The following is a 17,368-nucleotide window of genomic DNA, read 5'->3' as shown; positions in this document are numbered from 1 at the left end:
ATATCAAAAATATACATCTTTATTTTACTATCGTTGCAAATATCAAAAAATTTCTACATGTGACACGGCACCAGAGTTAAAGTTAGGGTTTTTCAAAATGCTGACACGCCGAGCTCAAAAGGTTCGCCACCACTGGCCTAGAGTGTAAGCCTGAAACTTAGCCCCAGGGAGTTAGAGAGGGACTCGTTCTCTGAAGGACAAGAATGGAGAACAAAATCAGGGCTTGAGGAGTGTGGAGGGGACAGAGGAGGAAGGACAGCTGACTATCAGGTAACCAGGAGTGTTGGCTCCATTCTCCATTCCCAGCTACTGGATCTCCTTGGGGCAAAGAGCTCTGGGGAACAAACAGGTACATTAAGAAATGGTTGTTGTTAGCATTGAGACATGCAACAGTTTGAAAATGGAAATGAAGTCTTGGATTAAGATTTGGAAAACGAAGGAGTGGGAGGGAGAGGGTTAAGAAAGCTTTTGCAATTCCAGTTCAAGATGGCAATGAAAGAGGCTTCTGAATCCCCTCCCTGAACGGACACACCAAATCTACAGCTACAGACGAAACAAATCCAGAAACTAGTTGACATACTCCTACATATTTGGTGAACAAGAAAAACCCCACAGTGGACCAGGTAGCAGAGGCTAAGCTAGAACCCTGCTATAAGCCCCACCCCTAGCACAGGGAAAATCAACCTGGGGGAACACACAACTCCGAGCTTCCCCCTGAGGACCTAAGGGTTTGGATCCCATAGCTGGTGCCCAACTTTTAAGATTTCCACCTGAGAGACAGGCCCCGAAGACACCTAGCTCTGAAAGCCACAAGACCCAAAAGACTGTAGGAAACTAAGAAACAGTTCTTAACAGGCTCCTGCAGGCTCCCCATGGCTGTACCTGCCAGAGCCGGGAGCAGAGGCAGCAGAAATAACCGCCTAGTCTTTTTCTCAACGAAGCCAATCTTATCTGCAGATTTTAAAAGTTACCACTTTACGAGCGGGCTTCTAATGTAACACACATATGGGAACTGCCCGCAAGCCTCTCCAGAGACCACCATCTGGTGGACACCATCTTGGCGTTTTCCCTCCGCTAACCAGAGATCGCTGGTGCGTCCTGGACAGGAGCTTGTTCACAAGCCTGGGACCTTGGCTTTTGTGGCTGCTGCCATGGGACACAACAACCAGCGGGGCTAACATTCACAGGTCCTACATGCCTGTGACTAACGAAGAAATACTTTGCACAGCACAGAGGCAGCTAACCGAAATGTCCAGTCTTTTGGTGAAATAGGCCTATTTACAAATCTTAAAAGGTGCAGCCTTCAACTTTAACATTTAGGGACTAACTTCAATTCTCTCCAGAGACTGGGGGGACAGGGGCTGCCATCTTTGTATTCTCTCAATGCCCCACCCCAGGTCACCAAGAAAGAAGCTTATATTTGTCATTGTCACAAAGAGGACACATTCCTGAGAGTCCGTGGCCAGCATGGCTTGTGTTAACAGGTTCAACAAGATTGTAGCAAACAAAGAAACAGGTCTTAACTGGCTCTTTCCCCAGGGCTCAGTGCAGAGAGAGCAGACACCTTCCAATCTTCCCCTGAAAAGTATTTTTAAAACTCCTGCCTGAGGGTCCAGCTTCTAATCAGCCTATCTATATCTAGGTGTTGATTGAGATTGTTCCCTTTGCAGGGCTGACAGGTCTTGGCACACTCCCAACTACTGGGAACCACTGAGCACAAATAGGCTGCTTGGACAAGCATAAAGGTTGAGAAGCAACCAAGAGCTAGGGCAAAGTTGAACAATAAGGTTTATCTTCTACACAGGGCTACTTCTTCAAAACGGGAGAGGTAACCATTTCATCTAATGCATAAGACCTAACATACAGAGTCAAGGAAGATGAAAAATAAAAGAAATATGTTCCAAATGGAAGAATAAGCTAAGACCCCAGAAAAAGACCTTAATAAAACAGAGATAAGTGATTTACCTGATAAAAAGTTCAAAATAATTATCATAAAGTTGCTCACCAGAATCAGGAAAACAATACATGAGAAAGTGAGAATGTCAATAAAAAGAGAAAATATAGAAAGTACCAAAGAAAAATCACAAGGTAAAGAATACAATAACTGAACTGAAAAAAATTCAATAAAAGGATTTAACAGCAGACTACATGAAGGGCATAAAGGATTAGTGAACTCAAAGACAGGGAAGTATAATACATCCAATCAGTGGAACAAAAAGAAAAATGAATTTGAAAGATTTATGAGGGATTTATGAGTTAACATCAAGTGAAGTAATATTCATCCATATTATAGAAAATGAATATTAAAAAAGAGAGAGAGAGAAAAGGTCAAAAATCTTATTTGAATAAAGGAATGGCTAAAAACTTCCCTAACTTGGGGAAGTAAACAGACATCTGTATCCAGTAAACCCAGAGAGTTTCAAATAAGGCGAACCCAAAGACACCCACATCAACCTACATTATAATTAAATTGTCAAAAGTTAAATAGAACAAGAGAATTTTAAAAGCAGGAAGAGAAAAACAACTTGTTATGTACAAGGAAACCCCCATAAAATCATCAGCAAGTTTTTAGCAGAAATTCTGCTCCCTAAAATGGAGAGGCACAATCTTTTTCTTTCAGTATTTTGAATATAAAACTGCCAACCAAGATACTCCACATAGCAAAGTTGTCCTTCAGAATTAAAGGAGAGAAAAAGTCTTTCAGAAGACCAAAAGCTGAAGGGCATATTTCAGCACCACTACTACACTTCCTTATGAGAAATGTTAAAGGGACTTCTTTAAGCAGAAAAGTTGCTAATTAGTAACAGAAAAACATATGAAAGTATAAATCTCACTAGTAAAGATAAATATATACTTAAATTTGGAATGTTCTAATATTGTAATGATGGTGGGTTAAACATTTAACAATCTAGTATGAAATTTAAAAGACAGAAGTAGTAAAAGTAACTGTAACCATAATAATTTGTTAAGGGGTACACAAGATAGAAAGATATAAATTGTGACCTGAAAAACATAAAATGGGGGAGGGGGTTGGGAGAGTAAAAATGTAGTGCTTTAGAATGTGTTCAAACTTAAGTTGCTATCAATTTAAAATAGACATAACTATAAGATACTAGAGGCCCAGTGCAAAAATTCTTGCACTGGTGGGGGTCCTCAGCCTATGCACCCTATCGCGATCCAGGACTCCTCAGGGATGTCGGACTGCTGGCTTTGGCCCTGTGAGGATCGGGCCAAAACCCGCATTCCAAGATCCCCTGAGAGATGTAGCAGTATGCAAAGTGGCAGGTGGCCAGGAAGGAGCCTGAGTCGGAGTGGGTGCTGCTCCCACTCATCCCAGCCCCACTGTGCCTGCTGCTGCCGCCGCTCATCTCAGTAGCGCTGCTGCAGAGGCAGTAGAGGCTCAGGCCACCACAGCTGCGCTCACCAGCGCCAGCCATGAGCCCAGCTTCTGGCTGAGCAGCGCTCCCACTGTGGGAGCACACTGACCACCAGGGGGCAGCTCCTACATTGAGTTCTGCCCCCTGGTGGTCAGTGCATATCATAGCAACTGGTTGACTGTCATTCGGTCGACCAGTCACTTAGGCTTTTATATATATAGATTTTATGTAAGTCACATGGTTACCACAAAGCAAAAACCTATAGTAAATACTCAAACAACAAAGGCATATAAGCACACCAGTACAGAAAATCATCAAATCACAAAGGAAGGGAGTAAGGGAAGAACAAAGAAATTACAAAACAGCCAAGAAACTATTAAATGATAATAAATCCATGCCTATCAGTAACTACTTTAAATGTAAATGGACTAAATTATGTGAGTAGTAGCTGGATGGATTAAAACCAAACAAACAAGACCCAACCAAATTGCCTACAATAGATTCACTTCAGTCAAAAGGACACACAGAGAGTGAAAGTGAAGGGATTGGAAAAATATATTTATGCAAATAGAAACCAAAAGAAAGCTGGGGTAGTTACACTTATATCAGACAAAATAAACTTTAAGACAAAGACTCTAATAAGAGATTTTTTTTAAAAGGTATATAATGGTAAAGGGGCCAATCCAACAAGAGTATCATTTATAAAAACTTATGCAAGACTTAAAACCATAAAATTACTAGAAAAAAACACAAGCATTAAACTATTTGAAATCAGTATTGGCAAGGAGTTTTTGGATCTGACTTCAAAAGCAAAGGCAACAAAAGTGAAAATAAACAAGTGGGACTATATCACATTTACAGGTTCTGTACAAAAAAGAAAAAGCAACCTACTGAAAGAGAGAAAATATTTGTAAATCATGTATCTGATATGGGGTTAATATCCAAAATATCTAAAAAATTCATACAACTCAATTTTTTAAAATCTGAATTTAAAAAGGGCAGAGGTTCTAAATCAGTGATGGTGAACCTTTTGAGCTCGGCGTGTCAGCATTTTGAAAAACCCTAACTTAACTCTGGTGCTGTGTCACATATAGAAATTTTTTGATGTTTGCAACCATAGTAAAACAAAGATTTATATTTTTGATATTTACTTTATATATTTAAGTGCCATTTAACAAAGAAAAATCAACCAAAAAAATGAGTTCGCGTGTCACCTCTGACACGCGTATCATAGGTTCGCCATCACTGTTCTAAATAGACATTTTTTTCCAAAGAAGATACTGAGATGGCCAAAAAGTATATAAAATGGTATTCAACATTACATATTACTAGGGAAATATAAATCAAAACCACAATAAGGTACCTGAATAGCTATTATCAAAAAAGACAAGATAACACATCTAGGCAAAAATGTGGAGAAAAGAAAATCCTTGTTCATTATTGGTGAGAATGTAAATTGTTACAACTGCCATGGAAAACAGTATAGAGGTTCCTCAAAAAATTAAAAATAGAATTACCACCTAATCCAGAAATTTTACTTATGGGTGTTTATCCAAAGGAAATAAAATCACTGTCTTGAATAGATATACAGTGGGGCCTTGACTTATGAGTGTCCCAACTAACGAGTTTTTTGAGATACCAGCTGTCTCTCCCCGATTTTTTGCATTGAGTTGATAGAGTAATTTGAGTTAATGAGCTCCTTAACGAGCTCGGTCTCCTAACGAATTAAACTCGTAAGTCAAGGCCCCACTATATGTACCCCCATATAAGGTAGCTAAGCTGACCTTTCCTGGCAAACAGCACTCTCCCTCCTTGACCAATGGCTTATGAAGAGGGGGTGAGGGGGGCGGCCAGGGAGAGATCAATGGAGGGGAAAAGGAGACATATGTAATACTTTAAACAATAAAGAATTTAAATTAAAAAAACATTTTTTTTTTAATAAAAAAGCAGACCCATTAGCTCAGTCAGCATTTCCCCACCCAAAGGCTCCATAAGCCATTGGTCAAGGAAGGAGAGAGCTGTGGAGTTCAGTCCCCCTACGAGGAGGGCCCTAGTTCTCAGTCCCATCTGCTTTATTCCCCCAGACACCTGCTCTCTCACTCCCTTCCCAGTTGCTGGGGAGCGGATAAGTGGAACCAAGGTGTTTTCTTTTTGTATGTTTCCCACCACAGTCCGTCTCAGAGGCAGAACGTGAGAAGCCCAGAATGTCTTCTGGCCCCGTCTCTGCACATCCCCAGCTGCCCCCGTCACAGCTTCCACCCCAAATGAAAGCCACTGCACCTCCAAAGCAGCAGGGAGACCTGGCTCTCCTTCATGTCCCCTTTATGCGTGAGGGAGAGAAGGAGAAGCAGACACCAAGGTCAAGCAGGGGGACTTCCAAGCCGGTGCCTTCTTTCTGAGAAAAAGCCAGGAGTGATTCTGGACCGGACACGGCAGCTTTCTGTGCAGACCAGTGAGAGAGCTGGGCAGCCCTAGAGAAAGGGTCTTTGTGAAATGCAGGTCAAAGCAAGCTCAAGGCTCCCTCCTCTCTCAGCTGACCGCCCTGCTAGGGGAATCAGGCCAAACCTGTGCTTCCCGGATGACTTGGAGCCACATACTTGCTTCCACATGACTCCAAGGCCAGCCAGACAACGGCTGAGGAAGTTCAGAGGTCATGGGGTGACTGGACCCCGGGTCCCCAGAGGGGGACTAAAACATATTGGAAACATTGTGTCTAGAGTCTCATGTGCTTGACTGCTCAGGAAGGCATGGTTTGGTAACTTTCTGGTGTGACTTACAGGAAGGTCTGATGGGGATAGAGCAGGAATGTTGTAACAGCTCAGCATCACCTTGGAAAAATACCGTCCACTGACCAGCCCGACCATGCAATTCCGGGAGCAGCTGTTGGTGAATCCGCAGCCTCCTCCTCCCCGTGGCTTCAGGAGGCACGCCCAAGGCCGCACCCACCTCCTCCCGGGGGAGAAAGCCCCGCCACCCACACACTGGCTCTTCTGAAAGGGGCTAACACCAGGGCTCCGTGGCAGCGCCCCAACCCTGGAACTGGAAATAGTTTCAGGCTTTCGATACAGAAAACCCACTCACAGTTTCTAATTCTCTTTTCGAAAGTGCACAACAGCAGCACGAGGTAAAAAGTCTCTATATTCTGGGTAGCATGCTTTGCATTCGTCTCAATGCCATGTCAGTCTCTTTCCTGCAGAGCCAGCCACAGTCTGAGAAGCTCGCAGAGGCTCGGGGCTGGCCCTCCATGGGTGGCTAGGGAGCTGGAGGGGCTTGGGCAAAGCAACAGTCCCAGCTGCCCGGCCCTGGGCCCTCGGAGCCTCTGCTCCAGGTGTGGATGTGGAGGCTGGGGGGAATCCTGCTCTCTGCCTCTGCGCTGGCCTCCTCCTGAGGTTACTGCCGTCGCTGAAACAGCTTTGGACGTAACATTTGTGCCCCAAATGGAGCTAGTGAAACAGTGAACAGATTTGGAGAGGAGGGTCCCTGCTGGGTGTGCACACCCACTTGAGGGCAAAATTGTTTTTTTCTGTGTGTATCTGGCTCCCCTTTATAACATGACACTCAAACACCAGGTTAGACCTCAGTGACACACATCCAGACCTGATGAACAGGAAAGCAAGTCCAAGTTCACTGATGACTCAACTTAAAAGATGAGCTGAGTCCATGTGAGCTGTGGAGCCTTTAATCCCTCCCCCACCCTATTGACTGTGCCCACCAACTTTCCTTGCTCTGAGTCTCAGCAGCCCTGGTCTTCCAGGGCTTGTGTGAGTGCACAGGGGAACCAGGGTGAGCTGGCCACAGCCACCCTCCAATATTCTATCCTCATGGCCTTTGGGACGAGAGCCCTCGGGCTTAAAGGGACAAAGCGGGCTGTGTAGCAGGTGGCAGCCCCCCGGACAGGGAAATGGAGATGAGAGGTGTTGCAAGTGGAGCCAGCTCTGAGCTATTTTAGAATCTAAAAAATCTAATCTAAGCAGAGGTTTTGGCCTCACCTGTGGGGATTTAAAGAAAAGCATGGCCCTAGCTGGTTTGGTTTATTGGATAGAGGATCAGCTTGTGGACTGATGGGTCCTGGGTTCGATTCCAGTCAATGGCACATGCCCAGGTTATGGGCTCCATCCCCAGTAGGGGACGTGCAGGAGGCAACCGATCACTGATTCTCTCTCATCATTGGTGTTTCTATCTCTCTCTCCTTCTCCTTTCCTCTCTGAAATCAATAAAAATATATTAAAAAAAAAAAAAAAGGAAAGGAAAAGGAAATGATGAAAACTTCTAGTAAGCCTCGGGTCAGGGTGAGTGAGGAAGAGGAAAACCTCCCCAGGACCAGCCCTGGAGGCCATTTCTTGCCCTAATGAATAATGTCACCCTTACACCTTCCTTTACTTGGTTTCCATCCTTCCTCTGTTGCTTTTTGGTTGTTTGTGGTCTAGTCCTGTGGTTTGAATCAGCCCCACCTGGAAACTTGTTAGAAATGCAAACTCTCAGCCCCCATCCCAGACCTACGGAATCAGGAGGTCGGGGAGTCACGCTGGCAATCGGTGTTTTAACTGGCCCTCCAGGTGATTATAAGAACAGGAGTTTGAGAACATTGCTCTCATCTGCTCTTCCCCCATTGGGCTGCAGGCTCCCGAGATACTGACTCCAGAGGGCATAGTGTAGTCCCAGGCACCCAGGGGCACAGCCCTGCACCAGACCTGTAGCAGGAAGTAGGAAGAAGACCAAGGAAGCCGCCTGGAAATAATCCAGACCTGCTTTCTAGCTGGGTGACCCTGCCCAAACTCTCGGCCTCTGGCTCCTCTGTAGTGTAGACGGGGAGAAGTGGGTCTCTGAGGTTGGGGTAGTTCTCACAGTCTGGAAGTCTGGATCTGCCCTGCCTTTTTCCTGCTCACTCCCTGGCCAGCCCTCATGGCAACCTGGGTTTCCTCTTCTTCTCAGCCAGTTACTGTTTGCATATGTATGAGAGAGACAGAGAAACCAAATCTAGAAATGGAATGGAAACGTGTGGGAGAAGCCATAGCCTCCAGCAGAAATGGGCATGGCTGTCAGTGTGTGCTCCCAGCAGGCAGCTTGCAGCAGGAGTCCCTCCTGTCAGGAGCTCAGCTGGGAGAGAGAAAACGAGCTATGCTAAGGCAACAGGCCTCTAATCACTCACAGTGACGGTGCCCAGCCCCCTGTTCCAGTCCCCCACCACTCCACCCCCAGAGAACCGGGGGAAATCTAAGTGGAGGTTTTGGCTAAGGGTCTGGCGGATCAGCATAGACGTGGCGGTGGGAGGGGAGGTCATCTCACCATTGAAGGAGCTCACACGGGCGGGCGGGGGGGGGGGGGGGTAGTTTTATGGATCCTGAGGTGGGGAAGGAGGGAGAAGTTCTAGGAGTGGAAAAGTACTGGGGCCTGAGTCAGAACAGGGAAAGTGTCCTCAGAGATTACTCCTCTTCCTCCTTCCCTCCCCCCATAAAGAGGCCCAGCAGAGACCTTAACAGGACCTCAGCCCAAGGCCTCAGACAGAGAGATGTAGGAGTGAAGGCGCTTCTTGACTAGGAATGTAAATACGCAAAGAGCATGGGACCGGCCTCGGGGCTGAGCCTGCACATCCGCCTGGAGATGGCTCACAGGCTGTGCACCGAGTCTGCTGTGCGGAAGGCAGCTTCTGCCCCCGGCCTGCCGGGGAAAAGCCTTTGTAACTGCCTAAGGTCGGGCCTGGAAAATCACACTCATTTTTCACCAAGAGCCAGACTGCTCACCTCCTCCCAGGGAGACACTACGTGGCCTCTTCTCCCACCTGCCTCTTCGGAGCCAACTCCCCGGCTTTCAGGCAAAGACCAGGACCCCTGCTTCTGCACAGGGACCCAGGGACTTTTCCCAGGTGGAATTCTCTTGTCACCATTTTTTCTAGGCTCGAAGCTTTTGGTTCCTGTCATTTTAAATCACAGGTATCACTAGGAAATAACTGAGAGAACCAAGTGCGAACTCTCATGAAACGTTCACATTACTGGCAATATAAGACTCTATTACTGTTAAGTGGCATTGTCCTTACCCCTTTTCTAGAGATGATCGGGTGTGAAATGATTTTACTTTTCTCTCTTTTTCTCACCCTCCGGCCTGCAATGACTCAGCTCCTGGTAGCAGAGATGGGTGCATAACTGAAATGGAGGTGGTGCACAGACATGGAGAGGGAAGCGAGAGCCAGCACCTGGGCTAGCCCACAGCAGCTGATAATGTTGATGCCAGAGCCTGTAGCCTCCTGACCACTCATTCCAATAAGAGGCATCCCAGAATAGCCAGAACTGTCTTCCTGAAAGATGCCCAGGGCGTGGAAGAAAATGGACTCTTTCTGTGACACTGTATCACTCACATGTCCCAGCCTGTACTATTTCTATTACATTTATGCTGATATGTCCTGTCTTTCCTATTAGATTGTAAGCTTCTTGAGGGCAAAGACTATGCCTTGCAGGTCTATAGGTCACACAGAGTACATTGCACTCAAATACATGCTGTGTGGATACATGGTCAGGATGCAGAACCCCAAACAACCACAAAACCAGTTCTTCTAGAGTGGTCTACCTGTACATACAAACAATTGTACCCTGTCTGCCCAAGTGGATTGTATATGTATTCATGTTTGAGGCTTCAGAGTATCTGGCCCATTGATGGCTCTCAACAAATACTTAACTAGATTTCTCAGAACAGCCCTCCCCAAGAGGCAGAAAATTAACTGGGACTGGAAATTTAATCCTCTCAAACCCACATGAAATTCCAGGCAATATCACCCCTTCCTGGAGTTCCTCAAAGGGTAGCCAGAAGCACATGAGGAGCTCTCTCCGGGGACAGTGAGCTAACCTCCCCTATTTGCCTTGGTTTGCCCCAGTACTCAGTTAATTGGTGGAGATGTATGGGTTTATGTATAACGTGCTTGATTATTTTTTTATTAGTTATTTATTACAGCCACCATCTGAAACTGGCTAGTGTAATCATCCCTAGCTCTTGACCATGACAACTTAGGTGATGCAGGAGGGTTTGTGTCAACAAGCCAGAGAGCTGGCCTCCAGCTCTCTAACTGGACAGTTTATATAATTTAGGTCTGCAACACGGCACTGTCCAGTCTAGGCAGACAGAGCCCATCCCACTGTCCCAATGTGCTCTACTCCATTCATTCGTCCTGCTGCCCCCTGCCTGCTTCTTTGAAGGCACGTGAGCAGGGCCCAGGCATACAGCTCCGTGGGACTGAGCTTGTCCCTATCTTCCTTGCTGGTGATTTCTGGCTATCTGATGGTCAGGAGCCAGACTCTGGGTTCATTCTTCCCACTGGCCACACAGAAGAGCAGCCACCAGAGGAATTCCAGGTTAGCCTTCCTCTAAGGATCAGTGGTTCTAACTGCTCGGCAGAATTACCTGGAGGGGAGTTTTAATAATACAGCTCCCTGGAATTCATACCACAGAGATTTCCAATTTAGTCAATCCAAGTGATATTCAGTCAGCTGTGTTTTTTAAAACTGTACAGATGATTCTGATACAGGGGCAAGTTGGGGAACCACTGGGTGAATTCCAAGCTCTTTGAGATCAGGAAGCACGAATCTCCCCTTCTATATCCCCCAATTATTAGCACAACACCTGACACATAGCAGCCCTTTAATAAATATTTATTGAGTCAATGGGTAAGTAAATGACTGAAAACAGGATGGTGGATTGGAAGTATAGTCAGCCTAGCACCTTACCTAAAGGCTAGCGAGGGCTGGTGGGATATGGAAGGTCAAACCAGTCACAGTGGGGCTGGGGATAAGAATAAAGCAGAAGGCTGGGGGTCAGGATGAGCCAAAGGAACTGGGCAATTTGAGCGCCAAGCGGGAGAACATGATGCCTGCCCTTGAAAATGCTGCTGCCCCTGTGTTGGGGCTTAAGGAGTTCTGCTTCTAGTCCCACCTAAGAAAGCAACTGTAATGGGTCACTTCCCTGTTTGGAGAAAAAAAGAGAAAGGAAAAAAAAAAAAAAAAAAAGCCTGCATTGTCAGGATAAAGTCTGCACTCCATTCTCAGGCTCACAGGCCCCTTCTTGGCTTCTCCTTAGCTCATCACATGCTACTTGCTCCCATCTCTTTACATGCGCGGCAACCCTGCCTTCCTGCAGGTCTTACTGAGTGCTCTCTCTGCCCGCAAACTCCTATGCAACCGTCAAACCACAGCTTTAGAACATCACCTTCTCATCCCCCAGGAGGCCACCAGCTCACTGAGGGTGGGTCAGTCTGCTGTGTCCAAAGCCTAGCCAACAGGTGTGTGATGATCAGAAGTTGGAACGGGAAACCTACAGCAGACACTCAGGGTTGGTGTTTGCTTGTGTTCCTGTAAGCTGTATTCTGCAGACAGAAACAAATTTACGGATTTGGATCTAGAGAGGAACTGGGGTGCGGGGGGTGGGTGGGGTGTTGAGAAGAAGAAAAGCAAGTGAAGGAGTGAAGGTGGGAGACGCCTAAAAAAGACCAGGGAGAAGGCAGACTTTTCTGTTTTCTGCCCAATCTGTCTCTGGGGTCAAAGGCTATAGGAGATCATCTCCTGTGATCATGCTTGACCAAGGTAGGCTGCCAAGCTGCCCTTACACTTTGAAAAACGTGGTGGCGCCCCAGCTGGTTTGGCTCAGTGGATAGAGCATAGGCCTCCAGACGAAAGGGTCCTGGGTTCGAGTCAGGTCAGGGCACTTGCCCAGGTTGTGGGCTTGATCCCCAGTAGGGAGTGTGGAGAAGGCAGCCCATCAGTGTTTCTCTTCCTCTCTGAAATCAATAAAAAAAAATATTTAAAACCAAAAAGCCTTCGTAACTGCACAAGCTTTACAAGGGGGCTGCAGGTGGGAGCTGCCCAGGGGGCGGGGGCAGGGCTTGAGGACTGGACAGGCACCTTGAGGTCAGGTGCACCATGTGGGGCGAGCTGGGCCTGGAGCCACGAGGCCTCAATGGGGGCAGCTGATATGCCTGCTTGATGAGCTGCTGCCTTGATTTGGTCTGACAAGTAGAGGCTGTTGTGAGAAGCGGCTCGAATTGTTGACATTCAGCAAGCTAGAAATAACCAGCTGGGCTCCTGGCGCCATGGCTGCCGATGTCTTATCCTTCCAAAACAACGGCCCGACTGGAGTGGCCTTTACCTGGTGCAGACCTGTGCTCTGTGTGTTAAGCCTGGGTTCTAGTCTACACTCAGAGTCTAACTCCGTGGTGTAGGGGAGTCACTTGAATGGACTGCAGCTCAGCTTTTCCTCTGTGAAGGAGGGTTATCTGACCCCATTCCGCCTCTGCTAGAAAAATCTAAGTGGCTGCCCTGTCCCTCCTAATCTCATGGCCTGAACTTGATGTCGGCTACTTCTGGAAGCCTAGCGCTCCAGATATCCACTCTGGGAGGGACTGGCAGGTAATCCTAATTGAAACCTGCTGATTGACCTCTCTGAGAACCTGTTGAAATCTGTGGGCTCTCGCCCGAGAAAAATTTACTCACGGAACACACATTGCTGACAATGGCAGGGGGTTACTGATTTAAACAGACTCCTAGCTTGACATTTCCAATCTAGTCCAGCTTCTCATACACAAGGAGCACCATTTCTGCCTCCTTTTTCCCTTCAACCATCCTCCTCACCATCCCCCACACTTGTGCACTCTGGGGAGGGAAATTGCCCTATAAATATTTATAAAAGGCAGGGGATGTCTTGTAGTGGAGAAAGTGAAAACCAATACCTGCAGTCTGCAGAACCTGCCCGACTGAATGCTTCTCTCCCAGCTTCCACCTCCCTTCCCACAAGCCTGGGCGTGGGGGGCTGGTGCCAGGAGCTGAGCGGAAGCTGCTGGGAAAGGTACTCCCCACCCCCTTCAGAATCCAAACCGTGAACACTATCACGTAAAACTTTCTACTCCAACATCAACCAGCAGCCACCTGGCTGGGAGCTGAAAGAGCCAAAGCTGTTTTGCATAGTGGCTTGCTTGCCCACAGTGTCTTGTTACAAATGGGCCGCTTGTGCAATGGAGAACTACTGGGAGGGGCCTTTTTGATGCAACTGCAAGAAACAGCTCTAACAATAGATGATTCAGGAGGCTAGTAATTGACCCTTCCTTTTACCATATTGTTTGGATTAAATGATACGGCCCAGCTGGGCCCAGGAAGGCAGTGAAAAAAAAAACCTAAGCTCTTGCTGCTCAAAATGTGCCTGGGACCAGTGGCATCAACACCACCAGGAGCTTGGGCAGAGGCTCCTGTCCCAGACGGACTGAAAGGAAATCTGCATTTTAAAGAGATTTTGAAAAGATCTGCGTATGTTTTAAAATTGGGGAGACCCAACTCTAAGTCGGCTGATAACGGTCGATAATGGTCATTAGTAGAGTCCCAGTCATCCCTCTCTCCCACCTGGGAAAACCACAACAGAGGAACAAAACCCCTCAAAGCTCTGTTTGCAGGAGAGGATGGACATGCCCACAAGGAGGACCCGGGACTCACAGACAGCCCTTCCTCAACCAGAGACCTCGCCCACCTACTTGCAGAGTCACCCACCAGGAGCTATCCTATTCTATTAAGTTATCTTCTGGGGAAGCAGAGGTCTTTTATCAGGACGTGAGAATGACAAGAGACCACCTGCTAAACAAAATCCAGTTTGGCTTTAGCTTTGCTGCTGGAATCAATTCCCGGGTCTAAGACCAAATACTGTCTAGGGCTAGGCCATGGTCAACAAACTGCGGCTCAGGAGCCACATGCGGCTTTTTGGCCCCTTGGGTGTGGCTCTTCCACAAAATACCACGTGCGGACGCACACGTACAGTGTGATTGAAACTTCGTGGCCCATGTGCAGAAGTCGGTTTTCGGCCTGGGTGAGTCTATTTTGAAGAAGGACTGTTGATATTTGGCTCTGTTGACTAATGAGTTTGCCGACCACTGGCAGTGGTTCTCAACCTTCTGGCCCTTTAAATACAGTTCCTCATGTTGTGACCCAACCATAAAATTATTTTCGTTGCTACTTCACAACTGTAATGTTGCTACTGTTATGAATCGTCATGTAAATATCTGATATGCAGGATGGTCTTAGGCGACCCCTGTGAAAGGGTCTTTCGACCGCCAAAGGGGTCGTGACCCACAGGTTGAGAACCGCTGCTCTAGGTGAAATGGGAGGAGGAGAACTCCCTGGAGTTGCCCATTGGCACAGGACCATTTTCACTTGCCTTTGTAAATGAAGGTGCAGAAACCATGGGAGATGAGGTGAGCACAGATCCGGAGCAGGAAGGACAGGGGGAAGGTGGAAGAGAAGTACAGAAAACCACCAGGGGGAGACGGGCTTAGGGACACCTGCCAAGACAGAGGCCTGACCTCCCAGCATGTCCCTCCCTGCCTGTTCTCTACAAATACTGGGGTTGTTTTTTTTTCTGGATTGAGAAAAGAGATGCTTGGCCAGCTTATAGAAAATGAAATGTGGGCTCTTTGCTGCTGTCCTGGCTTTTAAAGGGGTCAAAAGCAGACCAACTTCAAGGTGTCAGCTGCTCAGTTCGCAGCCTTAAAAAGACATCCTTGATCTTTTATTGTCGTGCCTTTGCTCAGAGCTGCAAACTCCCCCTGAGGAAATGGCTTGCCTTAAAAGAGATGCTATTATAGCTAAAGATGCTTTAGCTTTAGCTTCGCCTCCAATCTCTGACTCCTTGTGGAAAGTAATTGCTGCTGTGGTATGCCCTGTGCCTTTTATCCTTGCCTCTTTACCTCGATGAACAGTAGCTAAGTGGACACAGCTGCCTAAAATTCAGTGTTTCCAGGAAGAATGATTCAGACCAGGAGAAATAGCTGTAAGGAAAAGTGTCCAGTCCAAGTTACAAGGTTTTTCTTTTGGGCCCTAATGCAGCTGGTGGGACTTGCAATGTTGGGTTAGTGAGACGGCCAAGAGGCACTGGGACTGTGCAACATCCCAAGCTCCAGTGGAAAAGAAAAACTTCACCCCATCTCGTAAATGTTGAGCAGTTTATTGTAGGTGCTACAAAGGGATTTCTTTTCCTCAAAATGGCTAATTAGAGGAATCCAGAATCACAACAACTCTGAACACAGAGCCTTAGGTCCAGGCAGCCTCATTACTGTGGGCCCAAGCTATTCATTCCTCAGCAATCCTAGCCCATCCAAATGTCTCTTTGAAACTCCAATGTATTTCCTGCATGATCTCAGGTGATGAGATCTCATCCTTAACACGTTAAGCGCCCAGCCTGTTTTGTCTTATGGACAGAAAGTACAGTGTCAGTCACCGGTGACTGACTGGGCGCTTAACGAGTTAACGCAGGAGAAAGTCACTGGCCAGGAGCAGAATCTCCTGTCCCATCACAGGCGTGTTTTTGTGCAACCTTGGAATTACTCTAATTGTTTTGCTCTTATCTTTTTACACGGATACGGTTCCTATTACACACAGTCTGTGCTTGACCCATGTCAGCTGGGTTTCCTGAGACAGTAATCTCTAAGTGGCAGTCCTTGGCTCATCCGTCTGAGACCCAGGGCCTCTTAGGCAGACTGAGGAAGGATTAGGACTGTTGACTCAGGGACGTGCTTGGCTCTGTCTGAGTGCTTTGTTTTCAAAACAAAGGTTTTTGCCGCCAGTGCAATGAAGAGACATAACCCCCATTATCAGCATATTTTTACGTATCTACTTCTGTTGGATCTCACCATCACGCCAGAGTCCCCACACACAGATCCCCTCACTTGGCCCTGTGCACTCCCCCAGAGACTGGGCAGGTGGTGGGATGTGACAAGCTGGCTCTGTGCTTAAGTAAAATGAACAGGGCAGAATCTTCTCAAATTTCCCCAGCGTCCAAACAGCCAAAACTAATGGAAAGAACGGATTTGTTTTATTCACAGTTGTTAACACTCCTCCCAAAGCAGTTGTTTGGCTAGCTGGACTGTCGATGGCCATTGATCACTAAGACCTGCAGGTGTGGGTCAGAGCAGCGTTCGGGATTTCTACAGGAAGGTTGCTATCGTCCACTTCTCCCCCATCCTGATGAGATCGCCACATTGAGTGTCTGCTACGTGCAAGGCACGGTGGTAGGCACTGGAGGTGCGATGGTAAATAGGCATTGCCTATAATCTAGTGGGAGAGACTGGAATTAATGCAATCAGTAAACAAGTAAGTGTATAATTATCAGCTGCAACAAAGGCCCTAAAAGAAAAGAATAGGAGACTCTGCAAGAACATTGTAAGAGGTTTTATCTGATCTAGAGGAGGTGGGGAGAGGCTGATTCTGGAGGCCTTTCCAGAGAGAATAACATGTGAGCTGAGCACTAAGAGAAATATAAATTATAAAGTAAAGAGGGGTGAGGGAGTGCTTGAGGCAGAAAGCGTGATCATTGGTGGAATTGAAATAAAGCCCTTGTGGCTGGATTAAAGGGAACAAGGAAAGCAAGGGTATGGAGAAGTAGGCAAAGGTTGGATTGTATGAAGATATATAACCAGTACTGAGGAGTTTGGCTTTTATTTTGGAACAATGGAAAGCCGTTTTAGGCAGGGCATGAGGGTAGTACATTTGTTCCCAGAAGATTGCCTAGTGCGACAATGGTGAACAGAAACACCATTACTCACATCTCTTCCCACAGTCCCTTGTAGAGGCTAATGAACCACCAAAGTCTTGCTTCTGTACCCCTGAGCCAACATGGGTTATGCCTCCCCAGGCCCACTGCAAAGCCCAGAGGGTGTGTTGAAAGTGGTGGGAGCCCTGATAAAACTCATTGCTAAGGTATTCAAATCTGGGTCATTTTCATTCCATCAGCATTTTGGCTCCACTCCCAAGAAATACATTCTTAAAATTATAACCCTTCGGTGCCCATGTCCAGGCAGGCTCACTTCTGTTGGATCACAGTAATCATGGCTTTGACTGTGAGGATTACCAATCTCAAATTAGGCCAAGGTCAACGGACTTGTCAGCTGCCACCCCAAGGACAGCTTTCCAGTTCCCTGCACACGAGGCAGATGTGTTCCTGGGGAATGTTGCCAGAGGTTCTAATGTGGGCGACTT

At 47.0% G+C, this 17,368-nt stretch overlaps 1 protein-coding gene across 1 annotated transcript in view; it reads left to right on the top strand.

The window, feature by feature from the left end:
* PRKCH (protein kinase C eta) overlaps positions 1–12,130 on the top strand; it is a 243,115-nt gene extending 230,985 nt beyond the window's left edge. Inside the window, exon 14 of the mRNA XM_059694232.1 lies at positions 9,491–12,130. Within this exon, the coding sequence (XP_059550215.1) occupies positions 9,491–9,517 (27 nt within the window). The 3' untranslated portion in view covers positions 9,518–12,130. The remainder of the gene's footprint in view (positions 1–9,490) is intronic.
* The last annotated feature ends 5,238 nt before the right edge of the window (positions 12,131–17,368 follow it).

The sequence above is a fragment of the Myotis daubentonii genome, chromosome 1 (genome assembly GCF_963259705.1).
Source record: "Myotis daubentonii chromosome 1, mMyoDau2.1, whole genome shotgun sequence".
In the NCBI taxonomy this organism is placed as follows: domain Eukaryota; kingdom Metazoa; phylum Chordata; class Mammalia; order Chiroptera; family Vespertilionidae; genus Myotis; species Myotis daubentonii.
Note: the sequence above shows the minus strand (reverse complement) of the source record. Positions and strands in the feature narration are given on the sequence as shown.